The sequence below is a fragment of the Oncorhynchus mykiss genome, chromosome 13, assembly GCF_013265735.2.
Source record: "Oncorhynchus mykiss isolate Arlee chromosome 13, USDA_OmykA_1.1, whole genome shotgun sequence".
In the NCBI taxonomy this organism is placed as follows: Eukaryota; Metazoa; Chordata; class Actinopteri; order Salmoniformes; family Salmonidae; genus Oncorhynchus; species Oncorhynchus mykiss.
In genome coordinates, this window is record NC_048577.1 from 4,767,261 (window position 1) to 4,788,438 (window position 21,178).

General features: G+C 46.5%; 1 protein-coding gene across 1 annotated transcript in view; it reads right to left on the reverse strand.

Annotated features, from left to right (window-relative positions):
• Positions 1-3,418: 3,418 nt before the first annotated feature.
• The window catches only part of LOC118936519 (cAMP-dependent protein kinase catalytic subunit alpha-like), a 25,876-nt gene continuing 8,116 nt past the window's right edge, over positions 3,419-21,178 (reverse strand). Inside the window, exons 5-10 of the mRNA XM_036939919.1 lie at positions 19,301-19,383; positions 16,388-16,514; positions 11,343-11,438; positions 10,891-11,013; positions 5,192-5,356; positions 3,419-3,669 (exon numbers count right to left, since the gene is read on the reverse strand). Of these exons, the coding sequence (XP_036795814.1) occupies positions 3,544-3,669; positions 5,192-5,356; positions 10,891-11,013; positions 11,343-11,438; positions 16,388-16,514; positions 19,301-19,383 (720 nt within the window). The 3' untranslated portion in view covers positions 3,419-3,543. The remainder of the gene's footprint in view (positions 3,670-5,191; positions 5,357-10,890; positions 11,014-11,342; positions 11,439-16,387; positions 16,515-19,300; positions 19,384-21,178) is intronic.

The window sequence follows — 21,178 nt, forward strand, 5'->3', positions numbered from 1 at the left end:
GCGTTGGCCACATTGTGCGCTTAAGGTGGACCGACGAAGATGGCGTCCCCTTCAGTTCACCCACAGCAGACATACGCGGACGGCAGTTTATTTAAGGTAGAGTTTTTTTCTTTTTTCTGCGTATCTCAAGCACATCGCTCTTTGTTCACATTCCCGCTGCTTTTGGGAAACGCGAACACGCTTTATTGGTTGTAATACATACACAGATTTGGAAATGGTATTATTTTGGATTTCTGCATATGAACACGTCTTAGGTGGGTCTCTCCAGAGTCCAGACTAAAGAACCAACAGTTGTCTGCATGACTGCATTGGGAGACGATGCCTCTAGGCTAAACGGTCTTACAGGAAACGCGTCTCATAGACCTACACAGAGTCTGTTCGTCTCTAATTAAATATACAAGATGGATTGAATAGGTGTGTGTTTGTCAGTCCCCAATAGTTTTAAAGTGAGTTTATAGGCTATGTCAGTGGTTTTCAAACCTCTCCTCAGGGAGCCCCAGTCAGTCCACATATTTGATCTGTTCTACAGTTAGCGTACCAAGGTCAACTAGTTCAGGGCTTCAACAAAGTGGTGAAATGTCTGGGGGTCCACAACGAGAGGTTTGGGAGAAAAAAAAACTGGTGCTATATCACGCAAACAAACAGCACACACAATCCCTTGTGTTGGTCATTTTAACAAGTAAAACTTTATTGTACCGATACTCAAGTTGCAAAATATGACACTTTGTGTTTTCCTGTTTTTCTTTTCATGTGGTGGTATTAGACAGTGTCTTTAAACACCTCCCTTTGCAGTGCTGAGGATCCTATTGGGCTGCTACAGTCCCGAACTTTCCACAAATTCTCAGTTTTCCCAGAAATCCTGGTGGAAGGAGTCCCGGAGTTCCTGCTTATTCCCCTCGTATTTCCAGGAATCTTCCAGCCAGGATTTGTGTAAAACCAGGGGAATTTAGAATTGTGCGACTCCAGTCATATGGTTTAAAAAGACGTCAGGCCTTATGTATTTTCCTAGAAAGTGCAACAGTATGTATATAGTACATATATATATATACACCAGCATTGTGCCTGTCCACGGCTGAGAGGGAGGATGACATAGAAATACATTGAGGAGACTGTGATGGAGGGGATACACAGCTGTCCACGGGTACGTCCCAAATGGAACACTGTGCCCTACTTAGTGCCCTACTCTTGACCAGAGAGATCTATAGGCCTGGGTCAAAAGTAGTGCACTAAGTAGGGAATATGGTGCCATTTGGGACGCGCCCTGTGATTATTAGGCGACGGAACACGACATTAAAGAGTAGAAGAGAATGTGGAATTGTATTCAAAGGAGAAGAGTGTCAAGACAATGTCATTACAATAGTACTAATGACAATATAATGGTATTTTCAAACCTGGACAACGGAGTCAGAGAATGTAATGACACCTTTCTAATACAAGATGTTAAATGAGTTGAGATGTGTTTAACGTGAGAATGAGTAAACTACGAGGCTGGATTTGACAGAAGGAATGAGTTGAGACGTGTTTAACGTGAGAATGAGTAAACTACGAGGCCTGATTTGACAGAAGGAATGAGTTGAGACGTGTTTAACGTGAGAATGAGTAAACTACGAGGCCTGATTTGACAGAAGGAATGAGTTGAGACGTGTTTAACGTGAGAATGAGTAAACTACGAGGCCTGATTTGACAGAAGGAATGGGTTGAGACGTGTTTAACGTGAGAATGAGTAAACTACGAGGCCTGATTTGACAGAAGGAATGAGTTGAGATGTGTTTAACGTGAGAATGAGTAAACTACGAGGCCTGATTTGAGAAAAGGAATGAGTTGAGACGTGTTTAACGTGAGAATGAGTAAACTACGAGGCCTGATTTGACAGAAGGAATGCAGGTCATTAAGAAGGCAGAACATGCACTGGTTCCACGACGCTCCGTTGATAAGAGCATCACGACACGAGAGGTTCAATTCCCGCTGGGCACACCCAGACAACAGAACCCCTGACCGTCGCTTTGGAAAGAAGCATCTGCTATGTGCCTTATTATTATTATTAATCTGAACGGAACAAGTGTCAAGACAGAAGTGTACAGTTGAGTGTATGTATTAACACAAGGACAGGAAGAACACACCAGACTGGGGGGGGGGGGTGTGTGTTAGCGCAGAGTATTGTGTGTTTGTCCCAAATGGCACCCTATTCCCTTTAGAGTGCACTACTTTTGACCAGAGCCAATAGGGTTCTGGTGAAAAGTAGTGCACTATTTAGGGAACAGGGGGCCATTCAGAACAAATACCAGTATGTGTGGAGCAATATGCTAGCCTAGTACATATGAGACAGTTGTTACAGAGACAGGTGCCTGTCCCAATATGGTAGTTAGGAGACAGTTGTTACAGAGAATGGCCCTGTCCCAATATGGTAGTTAGGAGACAGTTTTTAAAGAGAATGGCCCTGTCCCAATATGGTAGTTAGGAGACAGTTGTTACAGAGACAGGTGCCTGTCCCAATATGGTAGTTAGGAGACAGTTGTTACAGAGACAGGTGCCTGTCCCAATATGGTAGTTAGGAGACAGTTGTTACAGAGACAGGTGCCTGTCCCAATATGGTAGTTAGGAGACAGTTGTTACAGAGACAGGTGCTGCCCCAATATGGTAGTTAGGAGACAGTTGTTACAGAGACAGGTGCCTGTCCCAATATGGTAGCTAGGAGACAGTTGTTACAGAGACATGTGCCTGTCCCAATATGGTAGCTAGGAGACAGTTGTTACAGAGACATGTGCCTGTCCCAATATGGTAGCTAGGAGACAGTTGTTACAGAGAATGGCCCTGTCCCAATATGGTAGCTAGGAGACAGTTGTTACAGAGACAGGTGCCTGTCCCAATATGGTAGCTAGGAGACAGTTGTTACAGAGACAGGTGCCTGTCCCAATATGGTAGCTAGGAGACAGTTGTTACAGAGACAGGTGCCTGTCCCAATATGGTAGCTAGGAGACAGTTGTTACAGAGACATGTGCCTGTCCCAGTATGGTAGCTAGGAGACAGTTGTTACAGAGACAGGTCCCACTCCAACACTCCATAAAGGATGAAACATAAAAAGACACTACATAATAAATTAATAACAGTAGAAAAAACACAAATGGGACAGAAAAGGCAACACTGCTGGTTTACTCTCCTCTCTCTTCTCTCCGCATCTTCTTCTCTCCGCATCTTCCTCTACTTCTCTCCGCATCTTCCTCTTCTTCTCTCCCTCTTCTTCTCTCCCTCTCTTCTTCTATCCCTCTCTTCTTCTCTCCCTCTCGTAGTACTCCAGTCTACCTTCCGTCTCTCTCTCTCCCTCCCTCCCATCTCTCCTTCCTTCCTTGCCATCTCTCTCCTTCCTTCCTTCCTTCCTTCCTTCCTTCCTTCCTTCCTTCCTTCCTTCCTTCCTTCCTTCCTTCCTTCCTTCCTTCCTTCCTTCCTTCCTTCGCCATCTCTCTCTCCTTCCTTCTCCCTCTCCCTCTCCTTTCTTCCCTCTCCTTCTCTATCTTCTTCCTTCAATCCCTCTCTCTCTGGTCGGGTCTAGAAGTCAGTGAACTCCTTGGCACACTGTTCACTGATGGAGACTCTGATCTCCTCCTCTTCGTACTCCTCAAAGTTGCTGGTGTCACCTGGGCCTTTGAACTTAGGAACGAACGGGGCCTCCACCTACACACACACACCCACACACACACACACACACACACAGGAAGAGGAAAAATCTATCAAACAATCGTCGCATTTTACTAAACCAGATTCCTGTAAAATTATCATATTCAAACTTATCAATACATTTGTTAACATGATATTCAGTTAGCTCTTACCCAGAGTGCCTTACGGGAGAAATGAGGGTTAAGGGCCTTGATCAAAGGGGATTTCTGTCATTTTGAGAAAGTTACCTGGAATTGTACTGTACACTACATATCAGTTAGACCCCTCACCTTTATCTGGTATACTGTACACTACATATCAGTTAGACCCCTCACCTTTCTCTGGTATACTGTACCCTACATATCAGTTAGACCCCTCACCTTTATCTGGTATACTGTACCCTACATATCAGTTAGACCCCTCACCTTTATCTGGTATACTGTACCCTACATATCAGTTAGACCCCTCACCTTTCTCTGGTATACTGTACCCTACATATCAGTTAGACCCCTCACCTTTATCTGGTATACTGTACCCTACATATCAGTTAGACCTCTCACCTTTCTCTGGTATACTGTACCCTACATATCAGTTAGACCCCTCACCTTTATCTGGTATACTGTACCCTACATATCAGTTAGACCTCTCACCTCTCACCTTTCTCTGGTATACTGTACCCTACATATCAGTTAGACCCCTCACCTTTCTCTGGTATACTGTACCCTACATATCAGTTAGACCCCACCTCTCACCTTTCTCTGGTATACTGTACCCTACATATCAGTTAGACCCCTCACCTTTATCTGGTATACTGTACCCTACATATCAGTTAGACCTCTCACCTGTATCTGGTATACTGTACCCTACATATCAGTTAGACCCCACCTTTATCTGGTATACTGTACCCTACATATCAGTTAGACCTCTCACATTTATCTGGTATACTGTACCCTACATATCAGTTAGACCCCTCCTCTCACCTTTATCTGGTATACTGTACCCTACATATCAGTTAGACCCCACCTCTCACCTTTCTCTGGTATACTGTACCCTACATATCAGTTAGACCCCTCACCTTTATCTGGTATACTGTACCCTACATATCAGTTAGACCCCTCACCTTTATCTGGTATACTGTACCCTACATATCAGTTAGACCCCACCTCTCACCTTTCTCTGGTATACTGTACCCTACATATCAGTTAGACCCCTCACCTTTATCTGGTATACTGTACCCTACATATCAGTTAGACCCCTCACCTTTATCTGGTATACTGTACCCTACATATCAGTTAGACCCCACCTCTCACCTTTATCTGGTATACTGTACCCTACATATCAGTTAGACCTCTCACCTTTATCTGGTATACTGTACCCTACATATCAGTTAGACCCCTCACCTTTCTCTGGTATACTGTACCCTACATATCAGTTAGACCCCTCACCTTTATCTGGTATACTGTACCCTACATATCAGTTAGACCCCACCTCTCACCTTTATCTGGTATACTGTATCCTACATATCAGTTAGACCTCTCACCTTTCTCTGGTATACTGCGATCCAATCAGTGGTGGCGAACCACTTGTGTCCCTTGATGTCGTTGACGCCGTTCTTCAGGTTGCCATAGCGCTTGGTCAGGTCCACCTGTAGTAGATTCCTCAACAGATCCTTCAGGTCAGAGCTGAAGTGGGAGGGAAAACGCACCTGGGGGAGGAGAGGAGAGGGGGAGGAGGAGTGGTGGTGTGGGGGAGTAGAGAAGGAGATGGGGGAGGAGGAGTGGTGGTGTGGGAGAGTAGAGAAGGAGATGGAGGAGGAGAGGAGAGGGGGAGGGGTGGTGTGGGGGAGTAAAGAAGGAGATGGGGGAGGAGGAGTGGTGGTGTGGGAGAGGAGAGAAGGAGATGGGGGAGGAGAGGAGAGGGGGAGGGGTGGTGTGGGGGGAGTAGAGAAGGAGATGGGGGAGGAGAGGAGAGGGGGACGAGAGGAGGGGGGGAGGAGAGGAGAGGGGGAGGGGGAGTGGTGGTGTGGGAGAGTAGAGAAGGAGATGGGGGAGGAGAGGAGGGAAGAGAGGAGAGGGGGAATAGAGGTGGAAGGGAAGGGGGAGTGGAAGTGTGGGAGAGTAGAGAAGGAGATGGGGGAGGAGAGGAGGAAAGAGAGGAGAGGGGGAGGAGGAGTGGTGGTGTGGGAGAGTAGAGAAGGAGATGGGGGAGGAGAGGAGAGGGGGAGGAGGAGTGGTGGTGTGGGAGAGTAGAGAAGGAGATGGGGGAGGAGAGGAGAGGGGGAGGAGGAGTGGTGGTGTGGGAGAGTAGAGAAGGAGAGGGGGGAGGAGAGGAGAGGGGGAGGAGGAGTGGTGGTGTGGGAGAGTAGAGAAGGAGAGGGGGGAGGAGAGGAGGGAAGAGAGGAGAGGGGGAATAGAGGAGGACGGAAGGGGGAGTGGTGGTGTGGGAGAGTAGAGAAGGAGATGGGGAGGAGAGGAGGGAAGAGAGGAGAGGGGGAGGAGGAGTGGTGGTGTGGGAGAGTAGAGAAGGAGATGGGGGAGGAGAGGAGAGGGGGAGGAGGAGTGGTGGTGTGGGAGAGTAGAGAAGGAGATGGGGGAGGAGAGGAGAGGGGGAGGAGGAGTGGTGGTGTGGGAGAGTAGAGAAGGAGAGGGGGGAGGAGAGGAGAGGGGGAGGAGGAGTGGTGGTGTGGGAGAGTAGAGAAGGAGAGGGAGGAGGAGTGGTGGTGTGGGAGAGTAGAGAAGGAGATGGGGGAGGAGAGGAGGGAAGAGAGGAGAGGGGGAGGAGGAGTGGTGGTGTGGGAGAGTAGAGAAGGAGATGGGGGAGGAGAGGAGGGAAGAGAGGAGAGGGGGAGGAGGAGTGGTGGTGTGGGAGAGTAGAGAAGGAGATGGGGGAGGAGAGGAGAGGGGGAGGAGGAGTGGTGGTGTGGGAGAGTAGAGAAGGAGATGGGGGAGGAGAGGAGAGGGGGAGGAGGAGTGGTGGTGTGGGAGAGTAGAGAAGGAGAGGGGGGAGGAGAGGAGAGGGGGAGGAGGAGTGGTGGTGTGGGAGAGTAGAGAAGGAGAGGGAGGAGGAGTGGTGGTGTGGGAGAGTAGAGAAGGAGATGGGGAGGAGAGGAGGGAAGAGAGGAGAGGGGGAGGAGTGGTGGTGTGGGAGAGTAGAGAAGGAGATGGGGGAGGAGAGGAGGGAAGAGAGGAGAGGGGAAGGAGGAGTGGTGGTGTGGGAGAGTAGAGAAGGAGATGGGGAGGAGAGGAGGGAAGAGAGGAGAGGAGGAATGTAGGAGGAGGGGGAGTGGTAGTGTGGGAGAGTAGAGGAGGAGAGGAGGGGTGAGGGGGTGTGGAGAGGAGAAGATGGGGGAGGAGAGGAGGGCAGAGGAGAGGAGGAGAGGTGGTGTGGGAGAGTAGAGAAGGAGATGGGGGAGGAGAGGAGGGAAGAGAGGAGAGGGGGAGGAGGAGTGGTGGTGTGGGAGAGTAGAGAAGGAGATGGGGGAGGAGAGGAGAGGGGGAGGAGGAGTGGTGGTGTGGGAGAGTAGAGAAGGAGATGGGGGAGGAGAGGAGAGGGGGAGGAGGAGTGGTGTGGGAGAGTAGAGAAGGAGATGGGGAGGAGAGGAGAGGGGGAGAGGAGAGGAGAGAAGGAGATGGGGGAGGAGAGGAGGGAAGAGAGGAGAGGGGGAGGAGTGGTGGTGTGGGAGAGTAGAGGAGGAGATGGGGGAGGAGAGGAGGGAAGAGAGGAGAGGAGGAATGTAGGAGGAGGGGAAGGGGGAGTGGTAGTGTGGGAGAGTAGAGGAGGAGAGGAGGGGTGAGGGGGTGTGGAGAGGAGAAGATGGGGGAGGAGAGGAGGGCAGAGGAGAGGAGGTGGAGGAGGAGAGGGTGGAGGATGGAGAGGGGGTGGACAGGGGAAGGAGAAGAGGGAGGGTGGAGAGATGTTAGAAGGAAGAGGCAAACCAGGTTCTCATCTCAGTGCTGATCTAAAATTACTAGACAGGCAAATATACATATATATACAGTGCCTTGCGAAAGTATTCGGCCCCCTTGAACTTTGCGACCTTTTGCCACATTTCAGGCTTCAAACATAAAGATATAAAACTGTATTTTTTTGTGAAGAATCAACAACAAGTGGGACACAATCATGAAGTGGAACGACATTTATTGGATATTTCAAACTTTTTTAACAAATCAAAAACTGAAAAATTGGGCGTGCAAAATTATTCAGCCCCCTTAAGTTAATACTTTGTAGTGCCACCTTTTGCTGCGATTACAGCTGTATGTTAAAAATAAATTTGTGGAGTGGTTGAAAAATGACTTCAACTATATATATATATATATATATAAAAAAATATATATAACTATATATATATATTTATATCTATATCTATCTATCTATCTATCTATCTATATATCTATATATAGTGTAGGGTAGGTAGAATGGTATCCTATGCCCTAAATAGTGCACTACATTTGAACAGGGCCCCATAGGGATCCATCCTAGGAGTGTCAGAACACTGAAGCACTGAGTCCAAAGAGAGACTACCCAGGGATGCAAACGGGGTCACTTTTAGGCGACACTCAGCGTCTCTATAGAAGAGGTGTGAACAGACCCTCTCCCTGTGTGACCCGACCTTCTCTGACGGCGGTGTCATCACTCCACCCAACACACTTTGTTCCTGACTGGGACGTCTGGAATGCAACTCGAGTTGCGTTTCTGAAATAATGCTGTGATTATAGTTGATATATTATAGTTGCATGTTTGTTTCAATAGCGCAGGGTATTACACACAAAGTTATTAAAGTTAGCTAGCTATGATCTCAGCTCAGCAATGTCACGCCAATGGGCCCTGGTCAAAAGTAGTTCACACAGGGAAACGGGTGATATGGCCCTGGTCAAACGTAGTTCATAAAGGGAAACGGGTGATATGGCCCTGGTCAAAAGTAGTTCATAAAGGGAAACGGGTGATATGGCCCTGGTCAAAAGTAGTTCATAAAGGGAAACGGGTGATATGGCCCTGGTCAAAAGTAGTTCACACGAGGAAACGGGTGATATGGCCCTGGTCAAACGTAGTTCACACGGGGAAACGGGTGATATGGCCCTGGTCAAAAGTAGTTCATAAAGGGAAACGGGTGATATGGCCCTGGTCAAAAGTAGTTCACACAGGGAAACGGGTGATATGGCCCTGGTCAAAAGTCTTCATAAAGGGAAACGGGTGATGTGGCCCTGGTCAAAAGTAGTTCACACAGGGAAACGGGTGATATGGCCCTGGTCAAAAGTAGTTCACACGGGGAAACGGGTGATATGGCCCTGGTCAAAAGTAGTTCATAAAGGGAAACGGGTGATATGGCCCTGGTCAAAAGTAGTTCATAAAGGGAAACGGGTGATATGGCCCTGGTCAAAAGTAGTTCATAAAGGGAAACGGGTGATGTGGCCCTGGTCAAAAGTAGTTCACACAGGGAAACGGGTGATATGGCCCTGGTCAAAAGTAGTCCACACGGGGAAACGGGTGATATGGCCCTGGTCAAAAGTAGTTCATAAAGGGAAACGGGTGATATGGCCCTGGTCAAAAGTAGTTCATAAAGGGAAACGGGTGATATGGCCCTGGTCAAAAGTAGTTCATAAAGGGAAACGGGTGATATGGCCCTGGTCAAAAGTAGTTCACACGGGGAAACGGGTGATATGGCCCTGGCCAAAAGTAGTTCATAAAGGGAAACGGGTGATATGGCCCTGGTCAAAAGTAGTTCACACGGGGAAACGGGTGATATGGCCCTGGCCAAAAGTAGTTCACACAGGGAAACGGGTGATATGGCCCTGGCCAAAAGTAGTTCACACAGGGAAACGGGTGATATGGCCCTGGCCAAAAGTAGTTCACACAGGGAAACGGGTGATATGGCCCTGGTCAAAAGTAGTTCACACAGGGAAACGGGTGATATGGCCCTGGTCAAAAGTAGTTCACACAGGGAAACGGGTGATATGGCCCTGGTCAAAAGTAGTTCACACGGGGAAACGGGTGATATGGCCCTGGTCAAAAGTAGTTCACACAGGGAAACGGGTGATATGGCCCTGGTCAAAAGTAGTTCACACGAGGAAACGGGTGATATGGCCCTGGTCAAAAGTAGTTCACACGGGAAACGGGTGATGTGGCCCTGGTCAAACGTAGTTCACACAGGGAAACGGGTGATATGGCCCTGGTCAAACGTAGTTCACGCAGGGAAACGGGTGATATGGCCCTGGTCAAAAGTAGTTCACACAGGGAAACGGGTGATATGGCCCTGGTCAAAAGTAGTTCACACGGGGAAACGGGTGATATGGCCCTGGTCAAAAGTAGTTCACACAGGGAAACGGGTGATATGGCCCTGGTCAAAAGTAGTTCACACGAGGAAACGGGTGATATGGCCCTGGTCAAACGTAGTTCACACAGGGAAACGGGTGATATGGCCCTGGTCAAAAGTATTCATAAAGGGAAACGGGTGACATGGCCCTGGTCAAAAGTGTTCATACAGGGAAACGGGTGATGTGGCCCTGGTCAAAAGTATTCATAAAGGGAAACGGGTGATATGGCCCTGGTCAAACGTAGTTCACACGAGGAAACGGGTGATGTGGCCCTGGTCAAACGTAGTTCACACAGGGAAACGGGTGATATGGCCCTGGTCAAAAGTATTCATACAGGGAAACGGGTGATATGGCCCTGGTCAAAAGTATTCATAAAGGGAAACGGGTGATATGGCCCTGGTCAAAAGTATTCACACGGGGAAACGGGTGATATGGCCCTGGTCAAAAGTATTCATACAGGGAAACGGGTGATATGGCCCTGGTCAAAAGTATTCATAAAGGGAAACGGGTGATATGGCCCTGGTCAAAAGTATTCACACGGGGAAACGGGTGATATGGCCCTGGTCAAAAGTATTCATAAAGGGAAACGGGTGATATGGCCCTGGTCAAAAGTATTCACACGGGGAAACGGGTGATGTGGCCCTGGTCAAAAGTATTCATACAGGGAAAGGTGCCACTTGCAACACAACCTAGTGAAACCTAGTCAGTATGCTAGTTTAGCTTTTCCCCTCTCTGACTACAACTCCGGGTAAACTATCCCAAACCCAGAGCGCTCAGCCTCGCTAACACACGTGACCGCTCTCCTTAACAACGCGCCAACCAGCCGTGCTATAGAAAAGCATCCTATTCGATAGCTCCATTGGCAACATTTGAAGCTAGCTATGGAGTGATCTCACGTACTTATGTCTGTTACACTGGCCCAGCTCACCTTCCCAGAGACGATCTTTTCATAAATTTGTATGGGCTGGTCAGCGAAGAAGGGAGGATAACCGGCTGCCATCTCATAGACCAACACACCCAACGCCCACCAGTCTACCGCCTTGTTATACCCCTGGAGAGGGAGAGAGAGGGAGGAGGGGAGGGGAGGGAAAGGAGGGAGGGGAGGGAAATGAGGGAGGGAGGTAAAGAGGGAGAGGAGATTTAACATGTTGAGTGTTACATTGAGGTTTGGAGGTAGAGAGAGAAAGTAACTGAGGCCTGTAGTAAAGTAATGCCTCAGGGACAGCTGCCTCCTCCATTTTGATACCAGTAAAGTAGTTGTGCAGAAACCCATTCAGTGCTAAGCCACTGGGACAGCGTTAGGCTCCATGTTGATTCCATAAAAATAATTGCACAGAATCCCATTCAGTGCTATGCCACTGGGCCTCCATTGCGGCTCACCTTGCTGAGGATGATCTCTGGGGCCAGGTACTCTGGGGTTCCACACAGTGTCCAGGTTCGACCTTTCACACGCTTAGCAAAACCAAAATCTGTCACCTGAGAGAGAGACAGAGAGAGGGGGAGAGAGAGAGAGAGAGAGAGAGAGAGGGAGAGAGACCATTGAAAATACAACCCATATTTATTTGCACATCGTTATAAACACTGTACATAGCCATAATGACATTTGAAATGTCTCTATTCCTTTGAAACTTCTGTGAGTGCAATGTTTTCTGTTAATTTTTGATTGCTTATCTCACTTTTGTTTATTATCTATTTTACTTGCTTTGGCACTGATACCAAATGTTTCCCATGCCAATAAAGCCATTTGAATTGAATTGAGAGAGAGACAGGAGGAGGGAAATATTTAGTTATAAAGACACAGTAGTTACGCAGTAGTTAAATAGTAGCGACAGCGGAATCTGAAGTACCACTGTTCTCCACTAGGGGGCAGCAGAGCTTGCACTATAAACCACTGTTGTAGAGCCTGGTACACAGACATATACAGTAAGCGCATGTAATAGAACCCTTTCCAGTACGACACACTGCCGTCAAGCAAAGATGCGCAAAACTCTTGGCGGCAGTGAGAAAGCCTTTGCCATCTGCGCCCTTTGCTTTGATTTAAGTTTATATTACTTCTAAACAAATTCACTTTTGGGGGGGTTCTCATATGCTTACAATGATGTTTTGATTCTTGCTTGAACAGTCACAGATCCTATTTGGTCGTGATCTCTGCTAAATAACTGTTTTAGATGCAGCAGTTGTTAGCTAGAATGCTCTAGAAGAAAAATAAACGCACTCCTATTAAGACGAGGTGCTGGCGAGCGGAATAGAAAACTTGAAAATAAAAGAGAGCCGCACACTCTAGGAGCGCAGTTGCAAAAATGTAATTACCAACGTTTCGACAGCCAAGCTGTCTTCATCAGGCTATAATCACAAACACTGCGGGATGACTCGTTTATATAGTCAAAAGACACAGGTGTCTGTAATCATGGCCAAGAGTGGCCTAATATCATTGGTTAATTATCAAATATTAAAATTGCATACAAAGAACAGCATACAAACAAATGGATTAGCATACGATCATAAATACATTTTCGACTACACAAGCTTTGTATGGCATTTTAATATTTGATAATTAACCAATGATATTAGGCTACTCTGGCCATGATTCCAGACACCTGTGTATTTTGACACTATATAAACGAGTCATCCCGCAGTGTTTGTGATTATACCCTGATGAAGACAGCTTGGCTGTCGAAACGTTGGACATGACATTTTTTTGCATCTGAGCTCCGAGAGTGTGCGGCTCTCTTTTATTTTTTAAATTAGCTAGAATGCGAACACTCATTGATATAGGCTGTAGCAAAAGCTAGCCAAAGAGCCATTTTACTGGTTGAAGCTGAAGTGTTTTTTTAAGTATATTTGCAGTTGATTTGCGATGATGACACAAACATTACATTAAGCAGGAAATTAATATAAAATTCAATTATAATCCAAAAGCAGTGTGAAATTCACTCATAACATCATGTAACATGTAAACATGCAACATGGAAATAAAGCCTTTTTTTCTGCCGATCTACAAGAACTCCCACTGGGCCGCATCTCCCTCGAAAGGCAACGTTAGCAAACACAGGAAGGGGTTCACACCATAGATGTCTGACAACAGCACAAAAAACCGATGCGCGGGCGTTGATGGGGCAGAAGGCCTTGTGTTATTGTGATTCTGAACGGCCAGAAAGCAAGAATGACAAGAAGCTGCCGTGTGGGGAACAGTAGGTGGTCAGTAGGTGGTTAGTAGGTGGTTAGTAGGTGATCAGTAGGTGATCAGTAGGTGGTCAGTAGGTGGTTAGTAGGTGATCAGTAGGTGGTTAGTAGGTGGTCAGTAGGTGGTTAGTAGGTGGTCAGTAGGTGGTTAGTAGGTGGTCAGTAGGTGGTTAGTAGGTGGTCAGTAGGTGGTCAGTAGGTGGTCAGTAGGTGGTTAGTAGGTGGTCAGTAGGTGGTTAGTAGGTGGTCAGTAGGTGGTCAGTAGGTGGTCAGTAGGTGGTTAGTAGGTGGTTAGTAGGTGGTCAGTAGGTGCTTAGTAGGTGGTCAGTAGGTGGTCAGTAGGTGGTCAGTAGATGGTCAGTAGGTGGTTAGTAGGTGGTCAGTAGGTGGTCAGTAAGTGGTCAGTAGGTGGTCAGTAGGTGGTTAGTAGGTGGTTAGTAGGTGGTCAGTAGGTGCTTAGTAGGTGGTCAGTAGGTGGTCAGTAGGTGGTCAGTAGGTGGTCAGTAGGTGGTCAGGTGGTCAGTAAGTGGTCAGTAGGTGGTCAGTAGGTGGTCAGTAGGTGGTTAGTAGGTGGTCAGTAGGTGGTCAGTAGGTGGTTAGTAGGTGGTTAGTAGGTGGTCAGTAGGTGCTTAGTAGGTGGTCAGTAGGTGGTCAGTAGATGGTCAGTAGATGGTCAGTAGGTGGTTAGTAGGTGGTCAGTAGGTGGTCAGTAGGTGGTCAGTAGGTGGTCTGTAGGTGGTCTGTAGGTGGTCAGTAGGTGGTCAGTAGGTGGTCAGTAGGTGGTCTGTAGGTGGTCAGTAGGTGGTCAGTAGGTGGTCAGTAGGTGGTTAGTAGGTGGTCAGTAGGTGGTCAGTAGGTGGTTAGTAGGTGGTTAGTAGGTGGTTAGTAGGTGGTCAGTAGGTGGTTAGTAGGTGGTTAGTAGGTGGTCAGTAGGTGGTTAGTAGGTGGTCAGTAGGTGGTCAGTAGGTGGTTAGTAGGTGGTCAGTAGGTGGTTAGTAGGTGGTCTGTAGGTGGTCAGTAGGTGGTTAGTTTCAACTAGTTTTATCTTGTTATTGATACCATGTCTTGTTTTGAGGTGTTCTCGCTCGTCACGTCTATGCTAATATGGCTAAAATCCACTAGCTGACCAACGACTGTAACGATGTACTATACAGGGAAAGTATTCAGATCCCTTGACCTTTTTATAAAATGGATTATATAAAACGGTTCCTCATCAATCTCTACACAATACCCCATAGTGACATCACAATACCCCATAGTGACATCACAATACCCCATAGTGACATCACAATACCCCATAGTGAGTGACAAAGTGAAAACATTTTTGCAAATGTATAAAAAATAAAAACCTCATTTACATACAGTATTTACATACAATACCAGTCAAACGTTTGGACACACCTACTCATTCAAGAATTTGTACTCTTTTATACATTGTAGAATAATAGTGAAGACATCAAAACTATGAAATAACACAAATGGAATCATGTAGTAACCAAAAAAAAGTGTTAAACAAATCAAAATATATTTTAGACTCTTCAAAGTAGCCACCCTTTGCCTTGATGACAGCTTTGCACACTCTTGGCATTCTCTCAACCAGCTTCACGAGGAATGCTTTTCCAACAGTCTTAAAGGAGTTCCCACATATGCTGAGCGCTTGTTGGCTGCTTTTCATCCACTTTGCGTTCCAACTCATCCCAAACCATCTCAACTGGGTCGAGGTCGGGTGATTGTGGAGTCCAGGTCATCTGATACAGCACTCCATCACTCTCCTTCTTGGTCAAATAGCCCTTTCACATCCTGGAGGTGTGTTTTTGGGTCATTGTCCCACTAAGCGCAAACCAGATGGGATGTCGTATCGCTGCAGAATGCGGTGTCACCCCTCAGTAAAAGGCACATGACAGCCCGCTAGGAGGTTTCCCAGAAAGGAACCTAAATGGCACCTAAGGCACCTAAATGAGGCACCTAAATGAGAAACAAGATTCTCTGGTCTGATGAAACCAAGATTGAACTATTTGGCCTGAATGCCAAGCGTCACATCTGGAGGAAACCTGGCACTATCCCTACAGTGAAGCATGGTGGTGGCAGCATCATGCTGTGGGGATGTTTTTCAGCGGCAGGGACTGGGAGACTAGTCAGGATTGAGGGAAAGATGAACAGAGCACAGACAGATCCTTGATGAAAACCTGCTCCAGAGTGCTCAGGACCACAAATTGGGGCGAAGGTTCACCTTCCAACAGGACAACTATCCTAAGCACACAGCCAAGACAGCGCAGGAGTGACTTCGAGACAAGTCTCTGAATGTCCTTGAGTGAACCAGCCAGAGCCCGGACTTGAACACGATCGAACATCTCCGGAGAGACCTGAAAATAGCTGTGCTGCAATGCTCCTCGTTCAACCTGACAAGAGCTTGAGAGGATCTGCAGAGAAGAATGTGAGAAACTCCCCAAATACAGGTGTGCCAAGCTTGTAGCATCATACCCAAGAAGACTCAAGGCTGTAATCACTGCCAAAGGTGCTTCAACAAAGTACTGAGTAAAGGGTCTGAATACGTATGTAAATGTGATATTAAAGCTTTTTTTTGAACTCTAAACCAGTTTTGCTTTGTCATTATGGGGTATTGTGTGTAGATTGATGAAGGAAAAAACAATTTAATTCATTTTAGAATAGGGCTGTAACGTAACTACATTTTGCTTTGTCATTATGGGGTATTGTGTGGAGATTGATGAAGGAAAAAACGATTTAATTCATTTTAGAATAGGGCTGTAACGTAACTACATTTTGCTTTGTCATTATGGGGTATTGTGTGGAGATTGATGAAGGAAAAAACGATTTAATTCATTTTAGAATAGGGCTGTAACGTAACTACATTTTGCTTTGTCATTATGGGGTATTGTGTGGAGATTGATGAAGGAAAAAACGATTTAATTCATTTTAGAATAGGGCCGTAACGTAACTACATGTTGGAAAAGTCAAAGGCTCTGAATACCTTCTGAATGCAGTGTATTTGAGAAACAACAAGTGCTTATTGTGCACATTTGTCTTTTTTCAATAAAGACTTGGAGAGTCTAACCTAATGTGTGTAGCCCGTACATAACCTTATGTCGGTTTATGTTACCTGTTTCTAACCCTACATCAGGTTAAATGACCTGTATGTTGCTTTACGTCATCCTATGTCACCTGTATGACGCTCTAGGTCATCCTATGTCATCTGTATGTAGCTCTATGTCATGCTATGTCACCTGTATGTAGCCCTGCTGGTCTATGAGAAGGTTCTCCGGTTTCAGGTCTCGGTAGATGAGGTCCAGGGCGTGCAGGTACTCAAAGGTCAGAACGATCTGAGCCGCGTAGAACCGAGCATGAGGCTCACTACATGAGAGAGAGAGAGAGAGAGAGAGCGAGAGAGAGAGAGAGAGAGAGAGAGAGAGAGAGAGAGAGAGAGAGAGGGGAAGGAAGAGAGAGAGAAAAAGGAAGAGAGAGAGAGAGAGAGGGACAGAGAGAGAGAGATGAATAAGCAACTAAGCAGAGAAGATAACAGTAGAATAGATGACAGTACTACAGTAACTAAACAGAATACAGTAGATTAGATGACAGTACTACAGTAACTAAATAGAATACAGTAGAATAGATGACAGTACTACAGTAACTAAATAGAATACAGTAGAATAGATGACAGTACTACAGTAACTAAACAGCATACAGTAGAATAGATGACAGTACTACAGTAACTAAATAGAATACAGTAGAATAGATGACAGTACAACAGTAACTAATTAGAATACAGTAGAATAGATAACAGTACAACAGTAACTAAATAGAATACAGTAGAATAGATAACAGTACAACAGTAACTAAATAGAATACAGTAGAACACAATAAAGGAGGATCAACTTGATTTTATTATTTTACATGGAATTTGGATAGAATCTACAATCGAGCCCAATCCAGTAGCATATGTGTGTGTGTATGTATGTATGTGTGTGTGTGTGTATGTGTGTGTGTGTGTGTGTGTGTGTGTATGTGTGTGTGTGTGTGTGTGTGTGTGTGTGTGTGTGTGTGTGTGTGTGTGTGTGTGTGTGTGTGTAGCAGAGGATGTGAGTGGAGTGGAGCTGTAGTGGAGCGAGGAGCGGAGCGTGAGTAATTTGACTGGAGCGAGGAGCATATTTAAAAATGTCCGCCTCTCAGCCACCAGTCATTTGCTCTGCCCAGCACTTTAGCATTTAGCATTTCCATCAACACTGCTCTTTTAATGAGGCCTATTCCGTTGTATTTCTTTAGCTTACCCCACATGCACAGATGTTGATATGAGTCAACCAAGAACTAGGTCACAGCCTGTGTAACAGACAGTAAGACAACCAATGAACCCATGCAGCAACACAGGAGATGTCTACAGGAGTTGTTGACAGGAGTTGTTTACAGGAGATGTTTACAGGAGATGTCTACAGGAGTTGTCTACAGGAGATGTCTACATGAGATGTTTACAGGAGATGTCTACAGGAGTTGTCTACAGGAGATGTTTACAGGAGATGTTTACAGGAGATGTCTACAGGAGATGTCTACAGGAGATGTTTACAGGAGATGTCTACAGGAGATGTCTACAGGAGATGTTTACAGGAAATGTTTACAGGATATGTTTACAGGAAATGTCAACGGGAGATGTTTACAGGAGATGTCTACAGGAGATGTTTACAGGAGATGTCTACGGGAGATGTTTACAGGAGATGTCTACGGGAGATGTTTACAGGAGATGTTTACAGGAGATGTCTACAGGAGATGTACAGTGGGGCAAAAAAGTATTTAGTCAGCCACCAATTGTGCAAGTTCTCCCGCTTAAAAAGATGAGAGAGGTCTGTAATTTTCATCATAGGTACACTTCAACTATGACAGACAAAATGAGAAGGAAAAAAATCCAGAAAATCACATTGTACTTACATATTAGCGTACCGGAGGTTGGATTAGAAACGTTGTTTGAAATGTTTGGACCAAATTTACAGGTAACTTTTTACATTCCTTTGTAGGCATGTTGGGCGAGTTGGAAGAGGTGTATTTCTGAATCAAACGCGCCAAATAAACTGACATTTTTGGGATATAAAGAAGGACTTTATCGAACAAAATGACCATTCATTGTGTAACTGGGACATTTGAGATTGCAAAAAGATGAAGATCTTCAAAGGTAAGTGATTTATTTTATTGCTATTTCTGACTTTCGTGATGCATCTGCTTGGTTGGAAAATGACTGTGACGCGCTCCGGTGAGGGCACGCACTTGGTTATTTATCTCTGGTATTGAATATACTATTTTTTGTCTTAAATTTGATCGTTTATTTACATATTAGGGTACCTGAGGATTGATTAGGAATGTTGTTTGACATATTTGGACCAAGTTTATTGGTAACATTTGGGATTCATTTTGTATGCATTTTGAACGAACGGAAACCGGTGGATTATTGAATGAAGCGCGCCAAATAAAACTTACTTTTTGGGGAATATAAAGAAGGACTTTATCGAACAAAAGGGCCATTTGTGATGTAACACAAATGTGATGTAACAGGGACCCTTGTGAATGCAACCAGATGAAGATCTTCAAAGGTAAGGGATTTATTTTATCTCTATTTCTGACTTTCTGACTTTCGCGATGCATCTGCTTGGTTGGAAAATGTTTTAATGCTTTTGTATGCGGGGCGCTGTCCCCTGATAATCTCATGGTGTGCTTTCGCCGTAAAGCCTTTTTGAAATCTGACAACGCGGCTGGATTAACAAGAAGTTTATCTTTTAAATGATGACACTTCCGCTCTATGATCGAGGAGTTGAGCGCCAGACCGCTCTATGATCGAGGAGTTGAGCGCCAGACTGCTCTATGATCGAGGAGTTGAGCGCCAGACCGCTCCGTGATCGAGGACATGAGCGCCAGACTGCTCTATGATCAAGGAGTTGAGCGCCAGACCGCTCTATGATCGAGGAGTTGAGCGCCAGACTGCTCTGTGAGTGAGGACATGAGCGCCAGACTGCTCTGTGATCGAGGAGTTGAGCGCCAGACTGCTCCGTGATCGAGGAGTTGAGCGCCAGACCGCTCCGTGAGCGAGGAGTTGAGCGCCAGACTGCTCCGTGAGCATTGAGTGCGATTTCAGACTGCTCAGCTCTGCTGTGAAGACGTACCTGAACCTGCCGATTCGTCGTAGATGAGAGAACATCTCTCCACCAGGTACATACTCCATCACCATGTACAGGTTAGTGTTGTCCTGCAGAACAGACAGGATATGTTACTGACACACACACACACACACACACACACACACACACACACACACACACACACACACACACACACACACACACACACACACAGACGTACACTGAGTGTACAAAACATTAAGAACACCTGCTCTTTCCATGACATAGACTGACCAGGTGAATCCAGGTGAAAGCTATGATCCCTTATTGATGTCACCTGTTAAATCCACTTCAATCAGTGTAGAAGGGGAGGAGTCAGGATAAAGATGAAGGGGAGGAGTCAGGTTAAAGATGAAGGGGAGGAGTCATGTGAAAGATGAAGGGGATGAGTCATGTGAAAGATGAAGGGGAGGAGTCATGTGAAAGATGAAGGGGAGGAGTCAGGTTAAAGATGAAGGGGAGGAGTCATGTGAAAGATGAAGGGGAGGAGTCAGGTTAAAGATGAAGGGGAGGAGTCATGTGAAAGAAGGAGTGTTGAGCTTTGGGACATGGACTGTGTATGTGTGCCATTCAGAGGGTGAATGGGTAGGACAAAAGTTTTCAGTGTCTTTGAATGGGGTATGGTAGTAGGTATGGTAGGGGGTACGGTAGGGGGTATGGTAGGGGGTACGGTAGGGGGTATGGTAGGGGGTATGGTAGTGGGTATGATAGTGGGTATGGTAGGGGGTATGGTAGTGGTTATGGGGTACGGTAGTGGCTATATTAGTGGGTACAGTAGTGGGTATGGTAGGGGTATGGTAGTGGGTATGATAGGGGGTATGGTAGGGGGTATGGTAGTGGGTATGGTAGGGGGTATGGTAGTGGGTACAGTAGTGGGTATGGTAGTGGGTACAGTAGTGGGTATGGTAGTGGGTACAGTAGTGGGTACGGTAGGGGGTATGGTAGTGGGTACAGTAGTGGGTATGGTAGGGGGTATGGTAGGGGTACGGTAGTGGTTATGGGGTACGGTAGTGGGTATATTAGTGGGTACAGTAGTGGGTATGGTAGGGGTATGGTAGTGGGTATGGTAGGGGGTATGGTAGTGGGTATGGTAGGGGTACAGTAGTGGGTATGGTAGGGGGTATGGTAGTGGGTATGGTAGTGGGTACAGTAGTGAGTTTGGTAGGGGGTATGGTAGTGGGTACAGTAGTGGGTATGGTAGTGGGTATGGTAGTGGGTATGGTAGGGGTACGGTAGTGGTTATGAGGTACGGTAGTGGGTATGGTAGGGGGTAAGGTAGTGGGTATGGTAGGGGGTAATGTAGTGGGTATGGTAGGAGGTAAGGTAGGGGGTATAGTAGGGGTATGGTAGTGGGTATGGTAGGGGGTATGGTAGGGGGTATGGTAGTGGGTACAGTAGTGGGTATGGTAGTGGGTACAGTAGTGGGTATGGTAGTGGGTACAGTAGTGGGTATGGTAGTGGGTACAGTAGTGGGTATGGTAGGGGGTATGGTAGTGGGTACAGTAGTGGGTACGGTAGTGGGTATGGTAGTGGGTATGGTAGGGGGTATGGTAGTGGGTATGGTAGTGGGTATAGTAGTGGGTATGGTAGTGGGTACAGTAGTGGGTATGGTAGTGGGTATGGTAGGGGGTATGGTAGGGGTATGGTAGGGGGTATGGTAGTGGGTACGGTAGTGGGTATGGTAGTGGGTACAGTAGTGGGTATGGTAGTGGGTATGTTAGGGGGTATGGTAGTAGGTATGGTAGTGGGTACAGTAGTGGGTATGGTAGTGGGTACAGTAGTGGGTATGGTAGTGGGTATGGTAGGGGGTATGGTAGTGGGTACAGTAGTGGGTATGGTAGGGGGTATGGTAGTGGGTACAGT